The sequence below is a fragment of the Neomonachus schauinslandi genome, chromosome 14, assembly GCF_002201575.2.
Source record: "Neomonachus schauinslandi chromosome 14, ASM220157v2, whole genome shotgun sequence".
Lineage (NCBI taxonomy): Eukaryota > Metazoa > Chordata > Mammalia > Carnivora > Phocidae > Neomonachus > Neomonachus schauinslandi.
The window spans coordinates 64,847,616-64,867,211 of NC_058416.1; the positions used below are offsets into that span (position 1 = coordinate 64,847,616).

At 58.3% G+C, this 19,596-nt stretch overlaps 3 protein-coding genes and 1 non-coding gene across 9 annotated transcripts in view; 3 read left to right on the forward strand and 1 right to left on the reverse strand.

Annotated features, from left to right (window-relative positions):
• DGCR8 (DGCR8 microprocessor complex subunit) overlaps positions 1–2,794 on the forward strand; it is a 30,196-nt gene extending 27,402 nt beyond the window's left edge. For both annotated transcript variants that reach the window (XM_021690833.2, XM_044921285.1), the window contains one exon: positions 830–2,794. In XM_021690833.2, coding sequence (XP_021546508.1) covers positions 830–913 — 84 coding nt within the window. In that variant the 3' untranslated portion in view covers positions 914–2,794. The remainder of the gene's footprint in view (positions 1–829) is intronic.
• A 528-nt stretch (positions 2,795–3,322) lies between these two features.
• Positions 3,323–7,969, reverse strand: TRMT2A (tRNA methyltransferase 2 homolog A). 2 transcript variants are annotated; one of them, XM_021690835.1, is made up of 12 exons: positions 7,701–7,969; positions 6,898–7,460; positions 6,528–6,636; positions 6,153–6,334; positions 5,851–5,965; positions 5,643–5,758; positions 5,453–5,564; positions 4,761–4,883; positions 4,503–4,578; positions 4,161–4,277; positions 3,939–4,035; positions 3,323–3,838 (listed from the first exon to the last, which is right to left on the reverse strand). In XM_021690835.1, the coding sequence occupies exons 1-12, from the start codon at positions 7,722–7,724 to the stop codon at positions 3,607–3,609; spliced, it is 1,866 nt and encodes a 621-aa protein (XP_021546510.1). In that variant the 5' UTR covers positions 7,725–7,969; the 3' UTR covers positions 3,323–3,606. The 2 variants fall into 2 exon arrangements, with proteins under 2 accessions (XP_021546510.1, XP_044777221.1); XM_044921286.1 differs by having other exon boundaries at positions 3,741–3,860; positions 3,942–4,035.
• A 327-nt stretch (positions 7,970–8,296) lies between these two features.
• RANBP1 (RAN binding protein 1) lies at positions 8,297–15,917 on the forward strand. Of its 4 annotated transcripts, none has more exons than XM_021690836.2 (6): positions 8,297–8,451; positions 9,804–9,940; positions 11,868–12,025; positions 14,125–14,253; positions 14,880–14,945; positions 15,486–15,917. In XM_021690836.2, exons 1-6 carry the CDS (start codon positions 8,437–8,439, stop codon positions 15,608–15,610), a joined length of 630 nt encoding a protein of 209 aa, XP_021546511.1. In that variant the 5' UTR covers positions 8,297–8,436; the 3' UTR covers positions 15,611–15,917. The 4 variants fall into 4 exon arrangements, with proteins under 4 accessions (XP_021546511.1, XP_021546512.1, XP_021546513.1 ...); XM_021690837.1 differs by having other exon boundaries at positions 8,309–8,451; positions 15,489–15,917; XM_044921288.1 differs by lacking the exon at positions 8,297–8,451 and adding an exon at positions 9,458–9,493 and having other exon boundaries at positions 15,489–15,917.
• On the forward strand, positions 14,978–15,103 carry LOC123326693. Its single transcript, XR_006541262.1, has one exon. It is a non-coding gene; the product is annotated as a small nucleolar RNA SNORA77 (small nucleolar RNA).
• Positions 15,918–19,596: the final 3,679 nt, after the last annotated feature.

Genomic DNA, 19,596 nt, shown 5'->3' on the forward strand with positions numbered 1-19,596 from the left:
GTGTAGTGCTCGCTCTTCCCAGTGAGTCCTCAAAACTTCCAGAGTAGATTTCCTTTTCTTTGTTTCAGCATTCATGACACTTGCATCAAATTACTTCATTTTTTAGTTATAGAGCTCTCAGCCCTGGCCTACAGCTGTGAAGGGCCTGGCTTCTGGGTGTTTCCACCCAGTACCAGCTGTTTGAAGGCAGGTACAGTGCACCTGCCAGGCCTCCCTTACTCAGGGTCATGTGGGTGACAGACCGCCATCATGGACCTCTTCTTCAGGCCCTTGGCATTTCTGTGAGAGAGGAGCATTGCTCACAGGACAATTTGACCCGGGTAAGGCTCGGTCCTGGTGAAGCTTCCTGAAGCTACCCGCCTGAGGGGCTTCTAGGCTTTAGGACCTTTTTCAGCTGTGGTCTTTGCCCAGGCCTGTATAAAACCCCAAGAAGGTTTTATTTGGTTTTTCTGGCCCAGGAGATGCCTCACTTCTGCCCTCAAGTTGGAGCGGGGAGAGAGACCCACCCATGTGGCTTGTCCCTGGTGGCTGTAACTTCCTTGGCCTTTCACTTCTGGGTGTGTTGTGATTGCCAGGGAAGCACCAGCACGTAGTACTCTGAGATGGCATCCAGGCAGACCCAGCCAGCCCCCTATCCAGCCCATTCCTCAGGCCCCCCAGGGCTGGTGCCCTCCTACTCCAGAGGCTACCTGGCAGCAGTGTGCTGAGCTCACCGTTCCCCTCTCTCCCGCCCCCCCGCGCCCCCCGCCTTGGGCGCCTCTTGCCGGAGGTTGGGCTGGGCCATGTGTTCCCACATCGTTGGCATCCCTGACCTTTGTTGTTCTTCCAGGAGGAGACTCGGAAGAAGCCCAAGATGTCTATTGTGGCGTCTGCCCAGCCTGGCGGCGAGCCCCTGTGCACTGTGGACGTGTGAGGGAGGCAGCAGGGGCAGGCGCGGGGACTGCCAGCTCTGCTGCCAGGGACACCACGCGCCGCTCACTCTGCAGGCTCCGGGCCTCTGATCGGAGTTCCTCCCCTGCAGCCAGGCATCTGAGGCCGGGGCCAGAGGGGTGGGGCTCTGGTGCACAGGGACAGCAGGGCCACGCAGCTCTTCCTTGGGGGCCACCCACAGGTCTGAGTGGACGTGTTCAAGGATGGACTCAGCTTGCCCACATGGGTGAGAACCAAGAACTTGGCAATAGCTGTGGATGACCTCTGCCTCTGGGGACTTGCTGCAGACTGGTTTGATGAAGGTTTTCCTGAGTGTCAGTATGTAACATGCACGGACAAGAAGTGACAGACTGAGAAAGTGGTGGCTGAGTCCTGTGGTGCCCTGTGCCCCAGGCTCCCGCAGCCCACTGCAGAGGTCTGGTCAGAAGGTGTGCGCTGGCACCCCCTCCCCTGCCTCTTGTGTTTTCCCTTTTTCTCTGAAAAGGTTATAACAGGAAGGAGTATTTCAGACCTTTTTGGCTTAAAATAAACACAATTTTAGAATCAACTATTTTTCAGAAATTGCAGGCAAGCCCTCAAGGTGATTCTTTTCAATCCTTGAAACATGTTGCCAGTGTGAGTGTGAAGTCAGCTGGTCTCCGCCTGGCTTGTTGTCCGGGCCCCGGGCTGGCGTGTGGTCCATTTTTTCTGAGTAAGTCTTAATGTCCTAAAAACACGCCTTCTTAGACACCAAGGCCCCTTACCTTCACTGGCCTCTGGCAACTTTTTACTAAAGATTTTTGCACAGTCAAGTCCATGTGTCCACCCATCAATTTTTAAAGCTTTTATGATATTTTAGCATTTGGGAAGAAACTTTTACAGTGAGAGTAGAAGGTAGATTTGGAATCACGTAGCAGATATAAACAAGTGAAGCCTTTTAGCACGAGGATTTTAGAAGAGGAAACCAGGACCGTTCGTGTAGTCCATCCATGGTCACAAAGTGATGCTCCTCTCCAGAGCTGGCACAAGCATGTGGAGGGCGGCGGTCTTGCCTGTGACGATGGCTGCACTGGATTTCAGAGGCACCTGCCCTGCGCAGCCAGGCCTCATGGCCGCCTGTTCCTTTGACCAGCAGGCAGTGCTCTCCAAGTGGCTCCTGCAGATAGGTGCAGGGGTAGGTGTGTCCTTGCCCTGAGCCGCGGGGGACGTGGGTATGCTTGGGGCCCTGGGTTGTCCCCACGTGCAAGGTCGCGGTGGCCATCCGCTTCCTGTGCCTAGGGCCTGTTCAGGGTGCCATGTACTCTCGGTGCACGGTCGGCTGCAGGGGCCCACCGCTGGGCTGCATTGTCCACGGCCGTGCCCATTCTCCATCACATCCCCCGTGAGCACCAGCACGCAAATGATGGCATTTGTTTTCAGGAATCCAGAATGCTGGTCTTGTGTGCCACCCACAGTGTATCTCTCCCTTACCACCTATGTGACTGAGGTTAGCTTCTGTGTTGACCTTTATAAAAACCCTCAAATCAAGTTGCTGTAATTAGACACTTGCTTCTGTCTTGCCTCCTGTCTGCAGCTGTGAATAATCATTTGACTATGACTGTTGGCCCTCAGAACAGCCAGATGCGCCATTGTGAACCAAAGCTTCGTGCACACGTGTTAACTAGAGGCCGCAAGCCTTGCTGCAGCCTCCCCGTGTCCTTCCTGTGTCCGTGTGGGTGTGAGTGTTGTGTGCGCTCAGCCATGCCCTGGGGGCGGAGGGCAGGGGGAGCCTGTGCTGATGCCACCTCCACGTGGCCACTGGCCGTCACGTACCTTCCAGGCGGCGGCTCAACTATGGCTGTGAGGGTGAGCCTTGACTGAACGCATAAAGCAAAACTGTCCCCAAAGGGAATGGCTGGTGTTTCTTTCTTCTAACCCTGTGAGGCTATGGGGCTTGTGGACCCTCAACTGGCCAGAACGCCCCCTTCAGTCGCCCCCCCGGGGGCAGAGACATTTTTGCCTGGTCACACTGCTCCTTCAGTAGCTGGGCAGTGTTCCATCCTGGCTCCCAGCTCCAGTGGCTTCCCTTCAGGGCTAGGGTGGGGATGGAACCTCATCTCAGGGGGCGCAGGAAGAACAGGGCAGACCACCGGGCCTACCTGTAGGAGACGGCCCCTCACCATGTGTTCTACCCCACACGTACAGCTGGCCCTGGGCCAGGAGAGCCACATCTCTGCTCCCCTGGGGTTAAGCATAAAACCTGATGCTGTCAGCACACTGCTGTGACTTGCAGCCGTGCAGAGGGGCTGGCAGTGTGCTAGCGGGAGGTGGAGGCTCAGACTTAGGCTGCTCAAGGTGCCCCGTTGACCTTGCCCCCCACACCTGCAGTGGGGGGGCAGAAGGGAGCCCCGTGTGCTAATGATTTCATCACAATAACAGCTGTAGTTCAGCAACTATTTATTCTAGCACTATATCCCAGCTAACCCAAAAAGAACTGGAGGTGTGGCGGGGAGTGGTAGGGGACACGCTACAGGAGCCTAGGGTCACAGGGACAGATGGACCTTGAGTGGGTCAGCCAAGTCTTGTGCCCTCTAGGTGCTGCCTGAGCGTCCTGAGGCAAGGCGAGGCAAGGCAAGGACTTGGGGAACCCCTTGGCTGCTGCCCGGGTGATGAAGATGGCCCCATTCTGAAAGGGCAAGTTTCCAGTCCTCCAGGGACCTAACAAGAGGCAGCAGCCCCGGTTTCTTGTAAGGTATCCTCTGGGGGCTCTGGTGGGGGCTGGGCTGGAGGGTCCTGGGGTGCCAGGGCCCCTGCGCCATTGGGGTGCTCCACCCTCTCAAACAGGAGGAGCATCTCACAGTGCGGGGTTTGCGGGAACAGGTCCACAGCCACAGCCTTAACAGGCCGGAAGGGGCTGCCCTTCACCCGGTTAGATGGGGCCCTGCAGAGGCTGTGGTGGAAAAGGAACGTCAGGGTCAGCCACATGGGTCCACCAGGTCCCCAGTCCACCCTGTCCTGGGGCCACCCCAGGCCCCCCACCTCACACTCACTCTACAAAGTTGCCCATAGCTGCCCGGGGGTTGCAAGAGACATACAGGAGCCGCTTGAGGTTCTCAGCTTTTCGGACTGCCAGAATCACTTTGGAATCTGAGAAGGTCCAAACGGGATGGGCATCAGGCCTGAGGCTGTGCAGCCTGGTGTGCCACCCAGACATCCCTGCCCCCCCCCCCCCCCCACTTCCCCATGACACCTCCCAGATGGAGGCCACTTACGCAGGCCAGCACGGGGTGGGTCCAGGATGGCAACGAGCTGCTGGGAGGCTAGTCTGCTCACCAAAGCGGGCACCAGGTCCTCGGCTCTCCCACAGTGGAACTCCACATTGTTCAACTCTGGACATGGAACCAGAGGTGTCTCGGGAAAGCCTTCTGGCTAAGGAGCTTGCTCATCCTTACCCAGCTCCAGCATCCTGGGCACACGGTCGGAGCCCTCCCGCACCCTCTGCCCCTCACCCCACCATGGGCCCTAAGAACCACCTGGTGGGCCCCAGGGGCGGTGCTGAGGTATGCAGCAGGAGCATCTGTCGCCCACCCGCTGTATGGAGCACTGGCTCTCACCATTGTTTCGGGCGTTCACCCGGGCATCTTCCACGGCCTCCTGGCACAGCTCAATCCCCACGACTCTCTTCACCCTCTGAAGTCAGGAAAGGACAGACTCGTGGCGCCCCGTCCCATCCCCACCCCCTCAGCAAGGGCCACGGCAAGAGGCATTTGGGGAGTGAAAGAGGATCCGGAATAGGTGGGGGGGGGGCCACTGGGGGTCACGAGGCAGGTGACGACATGGGTGGGGTTGTCAGGCGGGGCAGGAGGGCTCACCGGGGCCAGCGCCAGGCCGATGGTGCCAGTGCCGCAGCACACATCCAGCACTGTGCTCCCTGTGTCCAGCTGGGCCCAGTCCTGGATGACTGTGTAGAGCACTTCGGCCGCCAGAGTGTTTACCTGGAGAGCAGGCCAGCAGCATCCAGGAGGTCAGCGGAGCCTCCCTGCCCACGCTGACCTCCCCACCCCCAAGCACTTGCATTCCCTGGGCACTTCCTGCCTGGGGGCCTCCATGGCCCCATCCCTGGGTCACTCACCCTCTTCCCAGGTCTCCAGACCCCACCCCTCCCCCCATCTAGCCATCTGAGTGCCAGAGGCCCAGTCCTTGGACTGACCCTCAATCCCATCATGCCCGGCAACTTCGCCCAGTCTGCTGGCTTTGAAAAGCAACTTGATGCTGATACCCCACACCTCACCTCTTTTCTGAGTGCCAGAGCTCACACCAGAACCCTGGCATCACCCCAACTCCTGTTCCTACCCCTCAGAGGGCCCTTTTTCCGAAGGGTTGTCAGAGAATCTAATGGCAAATGATCTTTTTCCTACCTTACAGTGCTTGTGGCTCTCCTGCCTGGACGTTCTCCCCAGGCTAATCCCTTATCACTGCCCTAGCCCACTGTCCCCATCACATCCTGACATTACGCCAGGCCTCCCTCTGTGTGTCCTTGGGATCCCCCAAAATTTGGGGCTACCTGGAAGAAGGCGTGAGGAGAGATCCGGAAAGTCAACCCCAGCAGGTCCTCGTGGATGCACCGGTCTCCAGCCACGTGCTCCAGGGGCAGGCCCTCCTGGCTGGGAGTCTTTCTGTGGGTGGTAGGGTTAAGTCCATCAGTGTCACCAGCCCTTGCAGGGACCCGCCCCACCCCTACCCAGGCTCCTCACCGCTGTCCCTCCTCTACAAAGTAGAGGCAGGTCACCCCAGTGGCCTTGCCTGGCCCCGCCATGAAGTGCTGCGCCAAGGAGGCCTTCAGCCCAGCCAGTTCCTCAGGGCCCAGTTTCTGGGTAGGCAGCAGAAAAGGCCTTGTAAGGCTGCGTCACAGCTCACTGTGGCCCAGACACCCTCCCCCAGGAGAGCCACCCCGCCTAAGACCTGGGGGTGGAAGTAGACAATGGCCATGGCTTGGCCACGGCGGCTGGTGCGCACAGTCAGCTGCTTCCAGTGGCCTGAGTACGTCTCCGGGTTGTACGCCGGATATGGAGTGGACCTGTGGAAGCCATGAGTGGCCCTAAGTCCCCCAACACGTGCCAACCAGGACTGGGTGAGCAGCATCCCTGCTCGCTCTTCCAGCCGCACCTGCCAGATCATAATCCCAGAATCCCCCCAGGCAGATCCTCTGCTCCCAGACCACCTCAGAACTTCTCAGGGCCCCCAGCCCAGCCATAAGCCCTCACCGGATGAACTCCTGGAAGGCCTTCACCACCTGCTTGGTGGCCCCAGGGATGTGCACGGTGTCAAAGGGGGCTGCCACAGCACACGTCCCGCCCTTGTACTTGCCAAGCCGACAGCCGACTGTGTTGTCCTCCCCGTCCACCCCAATGCCGACCAGAAACTCACACTTATTACGATATTCGGTCTGCAGGGAGGCAGAGAGACATGCCTGACCTTACCCTGGCCGTCCAGGGATGGCGGTCCACAAGTAACAGTCACACGATGAATACCAGAAGTAAATGCAAAGCAGGAAAAAAGGTGGTAGAGATAAGAGATAAGTGAGAAGAGCTCCTTTAAGAACATAAGATGAGTTTCTGGCCACACCAGCCGGGCCTGACCTGCTGGGGTGATGGCCTAACCCCCTCCAGCGGGCAGCAGGCCTTGTTGTGCTTGTGTCTCTGCGAGAGTAGCCAGGGCAGCAGGGCGCGGTTGGTGCTCCCAATTTCCCTGCAGGATGAGGTGGGGCCAAGGTTGGACTCAGTCCACTTCCCCTGCAACCATCCCCAGCCATTCTCCAAATGCCCAGGTGCCCGGGCCCCTCCCTCAGGACCTCACTATCCACGCTGATTATACGTGGATCTTACTGGCTAACTACCCAAAAGACTGTGCAGACCCTGAGGATGTCTGTACAGGGCACAAGATGGGCTGAACAAACATAGAAACGAGCAGAGCTCTGGGGCCAAGGGGGTGATCTGCACCCACACTCACTTGGCGAGCTTCTGTAGCACCTGCTCACACTCCAGCCGCTTCCGCTCCAGCTGCTCAGCATAGGGCACGGTCCAAAGAGGTGTCACTACATCTGCGATGCATGTGGCTGTCGGCTCACCCTCATCCTCACGCCGCCTCTTCCTGGCCATAGGATCAGCCTTGGGCCTGGCCAGGCGCACGCTGAGTGGGCGGCCCTTCCAGAGGGCACCGTGCAGCACACGCAAAGCCTTGTCCCGCTCAGCAGCACTGCGGAATGTCACAAAGGCGCAGGGAGGTTGCCCAAAGAGTTTGGTCTTATGAGGCTGCAGGCCAAAGCGGCCCAGGAAGCGGCGGACATCACTGAAGCTGGCATGGCGGGGCACGTTCTGCAGCTCCAACTTGAAGATCTCCGAGGTAAACAGGTCGTCCCTGATGTAGCTGTAGAGCCCAGGCTGAGGCACGGACTCTGCAGCCGCCCCAGCCCCCCCTTCCTCCTCCTTGTCTTCCTCCTGGGGGGCTAGGGCTGCAGGGCTACCCTGGGCACTGCTGCTGTCTTGGCCGCAGCCCTCCATGGGCCCAGGGCCCTGTGTGGAGACAGACAAGGGCTGGGCTGAGGGCTGGACCCTAGAACCTGAACGGTCCAGCTCCCCTTGTCCCACACCCGACCTCCATTAGTGCACCCTACGCCCAGCCTCTTTTCCCCTCTCCCAACTTACCCCCTATCCCACGTTTTCTCCTAGCGGTTACCTACCCCACCTCCATCTCCCCCTATCCCCCCCTCCTCCATCTCCTCCGTCTCCCATCAGGATCTCCCTTCACTTTACTTCGTTGTCGAGCTTCTCACTCATCGTCTGGTCCGTCCGCTGCCCGGACTGGGGACACCCACGAGGACCGCCTCCGCCGCCCCGTCCTGGGCCTGGCACAAGGGAGGCAGGCGCTCAGAGGGCGGCTGCAACGCCGCGAGGCCGCTCGCCGGCTCCGCCCCGGGCGGGGGCGGGACTCGAACCCTCGGTGCTCAGGTTCGGGTCTCGGGCATGGGGTACGCCGCCCGCCCGCCAGGGGCCCGCGCCGGCCGCTCGCCTAGCTGGCCACTCTCCCGTCAGCCAGCGCGTGCAGCCGGGGCAGCGCGTCTCTATCATCCTGCCTTCCGGTGACGTCATCACAACGCGCCAGCTCCGATCCCCTGTCCCTTCGAGAGCCCGAGGGGTGCGCGCCGCCGCGGGGCGGAAGTGCGCGCGAGGGCCGCCGGGAGGGTACGCTCCCCTGGCTGCCGGGCGGGTCGGGCATGCGCCGCGGGCGTTTTGGCGGGAAGCGCGGGGCGGGCTGGACAATGAGAGTGTCCGCAGTGTGAGCCAATAAAGCTGCACTGGTTTTGAATCGCGTCGCGTTTCCCGCCGCCGGGGTCAGGGGTCGGGGTTCGGGTCGCGGGGCGGAGGGAAGAGCGGGAGGGCGGGAGGCGCCGGCGCCAGACGCGGAGGAGAGGAGCTACGACCAGCCGCCGAGAGGCCGCGGAGCCAGCGACGACCGAGCCAACCGAGCCGCCGCCGCCGCCGCGCCCCCATGGCGGCCGCCAAGGTGCGGCAGGGCCCGGGCGGGGACTGGGTGGGGGCCGGGAGGCCGAGGCCGCTATCGGCGGCCACGTGGGCGGCCCGCGCCGCCGCCGCCAACTCCCGCTGGCTTGTGGGCTCGGTGCCTGCGGGGCCTCAGTGGCGCGTGGTTGGAACTTTGGGGAGCGCGGCCTGGGGCCTTCGGGGCCGTGGCTCGCGATGCCTGGGGGAGCGCGGGCTTGGGGGCTGCGGGGCGCCCGCGTGACCTTGGGGCGGTCCCAGGTGGGGCCGGGAGCTCCATCCGGGCGTGGGGCGGCCCGCCGCCCAGGCTTCTTGGTCTCTAGTTCACTTCGCTGCTTGCCTGAGACGAGGGGCGGGTGGCCGGTTTCCTCCGGCTCGGCCCACTTGCAGGCTTCCCACCAAAACCGTGCGTCCCTTCCTGCCGTCGCCTACGCAGCACTTCATTCATTCTGTTCTCATGTCTTGAACCGCCACAGGCCTCTGTCGCGGAAGCTCGCATTCCAGCCGGGTGATCGGGTCGTGGCCGCACCGACCCAGGGTGGGGGCGGCTTTGTTGATTGCGGGACATCTGCTCGGGTTGAGCTGGCCTCGGCGGAGCAGCAGTGCTGTCCAACCAAGGAAGGCAACGAAGCCTTATATATGTTCTTTTTTGGCTCGAGTTTGGTAGTGAAGTTTCCTAGTTTTTTATGGACTACAGATCACCAGACCACGTGTTTTGTAAGACTTGAACCTAAAATATGATCTTTTGTGCCCTGTAGTTTTCTAAACTGGGTCAGAATTTTACGGCTCTTTTTTGTACAATTTCTGTCGACGCATCAGCTTTCTGATGTAAGATAAAATTGCTGACAGAACTGTGAATTCCATGTAAATACTAACAGTTGTGTAGTAACATTTTTGCCTTCTACCAAACAAGAGCACTGATTTTTTTTCAACCAGTAGAAATTCAAAGGGTTGCTTTTTGATTAAAGGGTGGCACTCTTCTTGAGGCTCTCTTCCGTCAGTATGTCTTTTAATCTTCACTTAGTATTGTCATTATCAACATCTTACAGGTGAGGAAACTGAGGTGCAAAGTGGTGAGGCAGTGTCTCTGGCCAGTAGGGGGCCCAACTTTAGGGGCCCCAGTCCGACTGTCCACACATGTGATTGATGCATCTGGGGAGAGTGCTGAAGTTCAGCATCTTACTGCACTCTGAATGTGGGTGCAAACCTTTCTTTGTGTGAAAGACTGTGGGCTTAATCTCTTGCTTTGGGATAAGGCTTTTCACTAGGAGGGATTGCCCACTGTAGGCACTGTTGAGCTCTGGGTGGGGGCCAGGCTCTAGGGCCAGCAGAGTCACCTCTCTGCACCTCAATCCACAGGACACCCATGAGGACCATGACACCTCCACTGAGAATGCAGATGAGTCCAACCACGATCCCCAGTTTGAGCCTATAGTTTCTCTTCCCGAGCAGGAAATTAAAACGCTGGAAGAAGATGAAGAAGAACTTTTTAAAATGTAAGTAAGCTCATGTTGCTCCAGACATAGGAATCTTTAGTGTAAGATTGAAGTACGGTTTTTATGGGTGTCAAGGTCTTGGCCTGACTTTTAATTGGACTGAGGCTAAAGAAAGGGCTTGGAATTGTGTGATGACTAATCCTACGTGGAAATTAAGGCTGCTGTTAGAATGCATTCATTGGTTAACTCTTCCCTGGGTGCCCCTGCTTCTGGTGGCCAGTGCTGTGGTGAGCACAGGTGCTCCCTGGTGTCCTGTCCCTGCTGCTCTGTCCACAAAGGTGCATCTCCACAGCCCCCGTCCTTGCCGCCTTACAGGCTTGTTACCTCTTTGTTACCTCTAAGACTCCCATGGCACCCTTCCTCTGGTTGAACAGGGAGTCTCTGCTATTATTATTATTATTTTGCACTGTAGACTGACATCTTAAAGTTTGTAAGCTCCCAATTCAGTGTTTTTAATGCACAAAATAACACCTGGAATTATAAGTGAAAGGGGGTGGTGTTATGCTTACCAAGATTACTTTCTAAGAATTATTCTACACGTGTGTTTTGACACCTTCAGTGAGAAGCTACAACGGCAAGGGACATTTTTAAGTAGTGCTGGCACCAGCCATGTGTTGAGATGTTTGTGACAAAATCAGTGCTGCCGAGACTGACCTGTTGCCTATACTCAGAATCACAGGAAACACTAGGCTCTGTTACAAGTTAATGGAAATAGGTTGGAGTGTTTTTCCTGTCCAAGCTTGTGGAGTTCCCCCACACCCCTTCAGATTCTACCCAAGAAGCCAGCTGAGGGTTTGAGTGCTTTCCTGGGGTGGGGGGTCGGGCAGGAACAGTGACCCCTCCCTCTAAGGAAGGCAGACTGGGGAGACCAGCCCCTTCCCACCACTCCCAAAGGTCTGGGGAGGGAGAGTCACATACAACCTTTTGGTCTCAGAGAGTGGTGGGCGTGTCCCTGAAGACACTGGTTCTTCACATCTCTGCTTTGCCCAGAAATGGTGCAATAGCCAAGGACTGGTTCCTCCCAGGAGTGGGGACTACTGCTGGTGCTGTTGCTGACACACATACACACACACACACACACACGCACGCGCGCGCGGCTGAGAACTTTTGGTGATCCTGGACACAGGCCCTTCCTGAGGGAAGTGAAGCCAGCAGGTCAGGCCTTTGCGTCTGGGCCCTTGAGCCCCAGGTGAAAGCTTTGGTGGCATCCTTGTGAGGGCACTGTCTCCCTTAACAGAATTGAGCTTGGGGGAGAGAGCAGAGTGTTGTGCAGAAAATGGACCAGCAGGGCTTGGGTCGGGTGGGGAAGGGAATGGAGGACATCAGCCTAAAGTCCTAAAGGCAGGACTGCTGGGCTCACCATGTGGGCTTTGGTGCCTGCCTGGGTGGGGGCCGTGGCTGGGCCCAATGTGAGGTGCTGTTCTGGGCAGGAAGGCAGGGTGTTGGGCCAGAGCCTGGCGGCCTGAGCAGAGGTCTGCAGCCCCCTCTTTGGGTTGGGGGGCCAGGGAAGCAAAGGGGGCATCTCACAGCAGAGGGAAGGGCTGGCCCTTTGGAGGGCAGGGGTCCTTGACCTCCATCTGCTTCCAAGCTACCCCTGTGGCCCTATGGGACACCAGGGGCTCCCCTGCACTGTGATGATGGGCAAGCCCAGCGTACTCAGGGCGGTATCTTTGCTGAGAAGTTGGGCTTTTCTGTTGGAAATCTCTTTTCTTTTTCATTTCATAACTTGAAATTGTTGTTTTGCTCTTTTGGTAATTTTTGGACTAATAGTCCTCAAAGTGCAAAGAAAGGAAAGGGCGTCTATGGAGACGCCAGATACAGCTATTTGTTCAGTACACAGAAAACAAGTGTTCTTTCCAAGCCAACGTTTGACTACTTATTTCCCTCTCTGCCCATCTAAGCTCTCTCTTAATGTCTTTTTTTGAAGGCGGGCAAAGCTATTCCGATTCGCTTCAGAGAATGATCTCCCAGAATGGAAGGAACGAGGCACTGGTGACGTCAAGCTTCTGAAGCATAAGGAGAAAGGGACCATCCGCCTCCTCATGAGGAGGGACAAGACCCTGAAGATATGCGCCAACCATTATAGTAGGTGGCCTCTGGGGACTGTGTTTTCACGCTGAGTCCCACACGAGGATGCTTCAGGTCTTTGGGCAGGTTGCCCTCAGTGCTGCACTGGGAGCCTGGGAGTGCATTGTGACATGGGTACATATTCGTGGTGTTTTCTGAACTTAAAGTAGGGAATGAGGTGTTCCCACATGCTCTGAACTCGGAGCAGACTTTCAGAGAAACTTCTGGCATACGGGGTGTGGAGTCTAGGCAGATAGGACATGACGGGGTGGACACAGAGCCCCATTGTGGGCTTGGGACCATGAGGTGCCTGCCCGAGGACTGGGCAGTGTTGTGAGGACGTGTGCTCCCATATATATTTGATGTGCCCAGTAGGAAGCCTTCCCACTCTTCAGTGTGTTTTGTCCCTGCAGGGTGTCCCCTGAGGAAGACACAGAAGGGAAAAGGGGTGGGGAGAGAAGGTGGCTACCTGTCCTTGTGCCTGTGAGACTGAACAGGTAGTGACAAGCTGAGGCCTTTGGACAGGTGTGATGCACCATCCTTGGGCTTAACATGGTGGGGATGGGGGTAGAGTCTGGGAAAAGCCCCCTCAGGCCTGGCCTGTGAAGGGGCAACAGTACCGTAACAGTCTCTTGGCTTCTGGGTTGTCCTGCAGTGCTGTGTGTCTTGGGAAGCAGACGTGTTTTGGGCTGCATTCCTGATCCAGTGCCGTGTCTGCGTTACTGGGTAGAATGCACGTCTGGCAGGGCAGGGCCCCTCATCTGGGCACACAGGGTGACCAGGCAGGAACCTGAGCAGAACAGTCCTTGAGGGTGATGTGGAAGGATGGGCAGGTTTGCAGAGGTCCTGAGGGGTGGTGCAGAGGGGCTTTCATCTCCTTCCTTTTTTTCATAAGATTTTATTTATTTGAGAGAGAGAGCGCAAGTGAGCACGAGTGGGGGGCAGAGGGAGAGGGAGAAGCAGACGCCCCGCTGAGGAGGGAGCCCGATGTAGGGCTCAATCCCAGGGCCCCGAGATCATGACCTGAGCCGAAGGCAGATGCTTAACCGACTGAGCCACCCAGGTGCCCCTTTCATGCCCTTCCTTAGGGGGCCGCTTAGGTATCCTCTCGTGAACCCCACCACCCCCACCTGTCTTCCCTGGCCCTTGGCCTCCACTCCAATTTGCATCGCTCCGCAGGGGTATTCCTGACACCCTGTGCTTCTTCCAGAGCCTTGTCAGGTCACTGGGTTGTTTCCAAGTTGTAGGTGGCTTCCGGGCCTGGTACATACCGTAGAGCCCTTGAGGCGTCAGGCGGGTGGTGGCGGGAGGCGGCAGCCGTGCCTCTGTGCTCTGTACAGCTTGAGGGCTTGCCACGTGTCTCCATGAGGATGGTGTGACTGGTCCCGGTTCAGACGGTCGCGTGTGCTTGGGGCTGGGCGTGGGCCGGCCCACATCCCTGGAGACCTTTGCCAGGGGTGCAGGGGCACACCGGTGGGTGCGGCATTGGGGGTGCTCTTGTTCTTTGCGCAGTCTTTCTCCCTTTTCCGCCACTGGGGCTGCGCAAAGCCTGAGGACCCTCGGGTAGCTGTGCTTATTCCAGGTCATAGCTTTGTCTTCCATGATGTATATCACAAGCCCCACGGAGTCCACTTTTGGTGGCCTCGTCCCCCAAGTCCCTGGACAATGTCAGAGTGGTTGCCCTGGTCCGACCCCATGCCCTCCTGGGGGGGGTCACCCTGCTTACGGTTTCTGTCCCCCACCTCCCGATGGGCCAGGTCTCTGATGGTGTGACTGAGCGTGGACACAGCCACGTGATAGGTGCTCCACAGGAAGGGCTAGGTATGAGTGGCTCTGTTGGTGTTGGAGCCCTTGTTCCAGTGGAATTGGAGAACGCTTGCTGAGGTGTTCTTGGGTCAGGGAGCAGGTCACCCTGTTTCCAGATTTAGGACAGTCTTGGTTTTAAGTGAACACGAGGTATTTGCAAAGAAACATGTTTAAGATCCCTGTCCCACGGGACTTCGTTTAGGCCTGGTTGGTGGACCCCAAAGTGGGACCTTGCGTTGGCAACCAGGCCTTTTGTGGCGGGGTGGCCTCGCCGCAGTTGACAGGACTCTCACTTGGCTCCTCTTCCCCAGTCACGCCGATGATGGAACTGAAGCCGAACGCGGGCAGTGACCGTGCCTGGGTCTGGAACACCCATGCTGACTTTGCCGACGAGTGCCCCAAGCCAGAGCTGCTGGCCATCCGCTTCCTAAATGCTGAAAGTAAGCAGAACGGTGCCGGGCCCTGGGGACTGCCTGACTGCGGCCACTCGTCTGACAGGGCTTTGCAGGGAGAACTGGTTGTGCCTGGGAAGTGCGTGGTAGGGACCGGTCCCACCGTGCAGTCTCGTGCTCCCTTGGGGGAGGGATGCAAGCCCTGTAGTTGAGCCATGTGCCAACGAGGCCTCATCTGGGCTTTGAGGCCACGAGCAGGGTCTTTTCCCTTTTAACCTCAAAGGGGTCTGGGCATTCAGTCTACCCCGGGGCAGGCCTGTCCCTTTCCAGCCCCGGTTGTCAGAAGTGCCCAGTGGGCCTCGTCTAGCAGCTGCTCTGACGTGCCTGGCAGGGAGGCCCCTGCCCTTGGTTGTGCACGGCCGCCAGTACCATGTACTGCTCTGCCCAGATTGTCACAGCGTCAGACGGAGGGAGACAGCCCATCATAGCCACCGGTCTCAGGAGGGACTCGAGAAACAGTTACTGCTCCATCTGAGTAAGAGTGAGCCCAGGGCTGTGTCCTTAAGTCCAAATTGGCCATGGGATGAGCCATTTGTGAATCTTGACTCTTCAGACCCTCCAGGACGTGTCCCCTTCACTGCTCAGGGATCTTAGGAAGTCTCTTCTTTCCACAGATGCACAGAAATTCAAAACAAAGTTTGAAGAATGCAGGAAAGAGATCGAGGAGAGAGAAAAGAAAGGTGACATGGTGTCATGGGTAGGGGACTTCCTTGCAGACTCACTCTGCATCCGGCTGCAGCCCCAGGCGGGTGCTTTTTCCGTCTGCCACAGAAACATCCCAGGGTGCTGTGACCACCTCAACCTGTCAGGGGTGATACAGCCGTCTGGGGACACAGGGTACTTCTTGGGGAGTGAGCTGGCCATCAAGGCCCCAAGCACATGCTCCCTGCCTGGCCTCACAGCACCCAGCCAGGTGGTCACGTAACGACATCTGGCTAGAGTCCACGGCTGAAGGGGCCTCAAGAGGTCCTTGCAGTCACCTGCTTGCTTGGGGCCCGACGATGGCTGCCCTAGTAAGGGACCTGACCTAACTGAGCTCCCTGACTCCCGTCCCAGGCATGAGCTCTTAACTCGTTTGTGTGCCCCTGGAGGCTGGCTTGGCCGGCACGTGGTGAAGCGGCCTATCCTGTCCTGCGGCCTTGGCCCAGGGCCACAGGAGGTGGGTGGGCTGCAGAGAGCGGCGCTTCCCGGTTTTCTTACTGCGTCCCCCTATGTCTCAGCAGGGTCGGGCAAAAACGACGATGCCGAGAAGGTGACTGAGAAGCTAGAAGCTCTCTCCGTGAAGGAGGAGAGCAAGGAGTTGGAAGACACCGAGAGCAAGGCTGGAGCAGAGGAGGAGCAATAAGCCACCTCCCCTTGACTTCTCTTCTTTCCGTTCTTTTCCTCCTTTTTCTTTTTTTAAATTTTGCCCTGCCCCTTCTTTTCAGTTTGTTTTTATTCTGTTTTGTTTTTACAAGGGACTTTATATAAAGAACTGAATTCCAACATTCAGGTTGTTTTTTTCTAAGTTTTTGCCCTATTGAAGAAGACTTCAGAAAATCCATTCCCCAGTCATGAAAATGTACTGTGCTCACTTTCTTTTCCATAGTGGAAACACTTATTTATAGTCATCAAAAATAGTGAATAAACGACACATTCGAAACCTGCACGGAGGGCAGGACCATGTATGCGCCGGCCCTGTCCTGGGAGCAGTGTGGGTGCCTGCTGGCTCCGGGCTGTTGGGGCAGCGCTGTGGGGTCCACGCGCTGCCACTGGCTTAGCCTTGGCCTGGGGGCTGCTGTTGGCCCCTGGGGCTGTGCTGTGTCTGAGGTGGGGCGGCCACGTGCTCGTTGTGGCAAGGAGTAGGTAGGCTTTTGTTGTCTTGCTGTTGTTTTTTGCCTCAGGGTGGAGGGGGCCTGGGGGAGGGAAAGGAAGACCACCAGAGTGCCCTGGCTTTTCACACAGGAAGGCCAAGTAGGTTTCCAGGCTTTGGCCAAGGCTGCGTTTGGTTGGCCGTCTGCCCTGGCGGAGGGAAAGGCCGGTCCCCTGGCACACTTGTCCAGTCTGGTGCAATGTGTGAGTGGGTGCTTGGCCCCACAGCCCTCCTTGGATACTCCGCTGCCACCCTCAGAGAAAACTGCCCTACCCGCTCGCTAGTGGCATCTGCATCTGGGTGGAATTGTGGACATCTGCTATAGCTTTAAATATAAAGGGACGCTTTCAAATGCAAATGGGTGCCATTTGGGGGTTCCTCTTGTAAAACAAATTGTGTCTGAACGTTGTCCTAAATCGGGGGAGAAGGGTTTTTGGTGCACCAGCAGGCTTTTCAAAGCACGTGGTCACACGTGGTAATGTGTGTCCTGGGAGGCCAACGGGGCTGCGGAGTGTGGCCATACTGCCCTCCAGTGGGGGAGGAACAAGTTTGGACCCGGCCCTGGAGTGGATTACTCTCACTCGGCTGTTGGCCATTAACACCTGCTGGAGGCACTTTACAGTGTGGCCAGAGTTGACCAGCTGGTCCTGCTCTGTCTGACCTCCCAGTGTGCTCTGTGCGTCCTGTGACCTGTGTCTGGTTCCAAACCTCGGGTCCTTGTTCTCTCTGGGGGAAGCACCTCCAAAGGATGCTGCTCTTTTTTTTTTTTTTTTTAAACCAAACCTAACACCTCACTGGCCAGCATTGTTGTGTCCTGGCAGCCTTAGGCCTCTAGGGCACAGGTCTGGGTGCTCTTGAAATCAGTGTTGGCACAGAGGCCCTTCCCACCAAGGAGGGACATTGAAGCTTGTGTACCTTGCCCATCCTGATGAATTGGAATTTTGACGTAAAGGACAGGTGTTGCTTCCCCGTGGGCCTCCGTTGGATGCATCGACGTATGAAAGGTTGGCCCAGGCTTGATCCTTTAGGGAAGGGCAGTCAGACACCCCTTTTACTTAGTACAGAATGGTTGAACATTGTTTTTGCTTTGGGCTCAAATACAAGGTAAATCCCACTTGATGTGAAACCGCAGACTGACTTCTTCCCTCTTGGGTGATGAGTTGTGTCTCCAAGGGGGGAAAACCCTGACAGCAGGGTAGGCCCCTCAAGATGGCTGGGGAACAGAGCTGTTGCTGTGACCAGGCTGCATTACAGGTGGCTTGCTGACACTGCAGAATGGTGCAGAAAGGGAGACGTGCAGTCCTGACATTCAGTCCCACTGGGATGAGCAGGGATGCCAGAGGGGCATCTCCCATACCCCTCAGCCAGTGTGTTTTCAGGTGGGTTCCTCCCTGTGGCACAGAGGCAATGGTGAGCCATAACAGGTGATGGTATTGCGGATGGAGTGAGAAGTGAGATGATACACCTTTCTGTTCCAGGTCAGTCCATTGGGCAAGCTTTCCGCTCTGCTTTCCTTTTCCCAGGGATCTTAACTCCTAAGTGGGGGGAGGACTCCTGGGCCGGAGGCCTCACTGGGTCTCCCCCTGTTCTTCTCCCCTCCCCCAACCCAGGACTCTCCTCTGCCCAGGAAGTCTGCAGGGACCTCACCAAGGAGGCACCAAGCACTCCTTTCATTGACCAGTGCTTGGCACTCACTCTACAGCTCTCAGCTGTCCTGGTGCCCCTACATAGACCTGGAGTCAGACGTGGGCCTGAGTCACCATTTGGGAGCCTGTGGGAAGGCTCCCCATGGGCAGGCTGGCATCTAGAGGCTTCCAGGGGCCTGCGGTCCCAGTGCTGGGTTGCAGAAGGGCAGGAGCAATGGCAAAGCCCTGGGTGGGGCATGCTTTGACTGGAGTCTTCGTGAGGACCCTGGACCTTGCATCTCCAGGCACTGAGGCTATCAGTGCTGAGGCACCACCGGCAGAGGTAAGGAGGTGTCTGCTCTTCACTCACTCTTGTGCCCCGAGCCTGCTACTCAGTGCTTAGGGTGCCCCCCAACTCTGTGCTGGGCCCCCTAACGTGGGCTCCCCACTGGGCAGAGGCTACAACTGGAGCATTATGGGAAAAAGCCCATGACCGGATCTTTTGTCAAGCAGCTGTACTAATGCCCCAGTTCTGGCCCCCAGCCCAGGGTCTTTTTAATGGCTCACAGCAGCCCACATACAGGCAGGGAGGGGCTTCCAGGCCAAGGAGCCCCGGGGCCTGTGGCAACATGGCCTGAGAAAGTGGCTCCTGGGCAGCAAGGGATTCTGGCCATTAGAGGAGCAGGTGCCTAGGGCCAAAGAGGGTGAGGACCCCCCCCACAGGGATTCCCAGCTGGGGAGGGTGCTGATGGGTCTTGGTTTCTGAGCAGAGGGCCCTGGGGCTGTGTTGGAGGAACAGAGACTTGCTGGTCCTCACTGGGGGCTTCAGAGCTTGACCCAGGTCCCAGCCTCCCAGAGGTTCTGCACTGCTCTGCCTGGCTGCTCGGCCTGTTTTGTCCACACTGCAGCCAGGCACTGCAAAGGCACAGGTCCACCTTAAGCAGGCAGCGGCCGCGGAGCTGGTGGGTGGGATTTCCTGCAGGAGGTGGGCCTGCCCACAGGCCTATCCCAGGCAGGGGCAGGATGCTCCGTGCTTCCCGAGGGGCACTCCACCCTCCCTCTGGGAAGCTGAGGGGCTCACCCGACCCTAGTTCCCCCACCTACACACACTCCCAAACCTGCAGTTTGGGCCCGGAAGCTCGAGAATCCAGCACCCCCTGCCCCTCCCTACCCTGACCACTACCTGGACTCGGTCCAGTGGAGGGGCCCGAGGGCTGTGAGAGGGGCAAGAGTTAAACAATGACGGGGCCCCTACAGTGTCACAAATTCCCCACCCCCATGAATGCCAGGGGAGCTCCAGATGAGAGGGGTCTGGCCCTGTTCGGGAATAGCATGGAGCAGGGACATCAGCCTGACCCCAGGGACAGGCTCCGAGGTGTTAAGGGAAAGGTCTGTGTAAACAGAGGCCCGGGAGGGGACCAACATGCCATAGCGCCAGGGCCTGCGCGCTGGGAACAGGGGGCCTGGCGCTCTCCTAGGTGTCCACCCGGTGGGCCAGGACTGCAGGTGCGCGGCGACGGCTGCGTGGCTTCAGAGTGCCGCGGGCACTCGCCTGGCCGGGGCACCAAGGCGAGGAGGGGCCGCGCCCGGCCCAGGGTCCTGAACGCTGCGCCAGACGCCAGCGCCGGCGGGGCCCGGGGTGGTGGGAGGGGCTCGGCGGCTCCCCAGTCTGGCCGGCTCCGGCACCCGGCGCCCTCCTGAGGAGGGCGTGGGGCGGGCGGGGCGGGGGCCGGGCGCGGCCGCGAGGGGTCCCAGCTCCGCCCCGCCTCCGGCCCCGCCCCCCCGCCGCCTTGCCGCCCGGTCCACCTTAAGGGGCGCGCTGACATCAGCGCGCCGCCGCCGCCGCTACTCGTG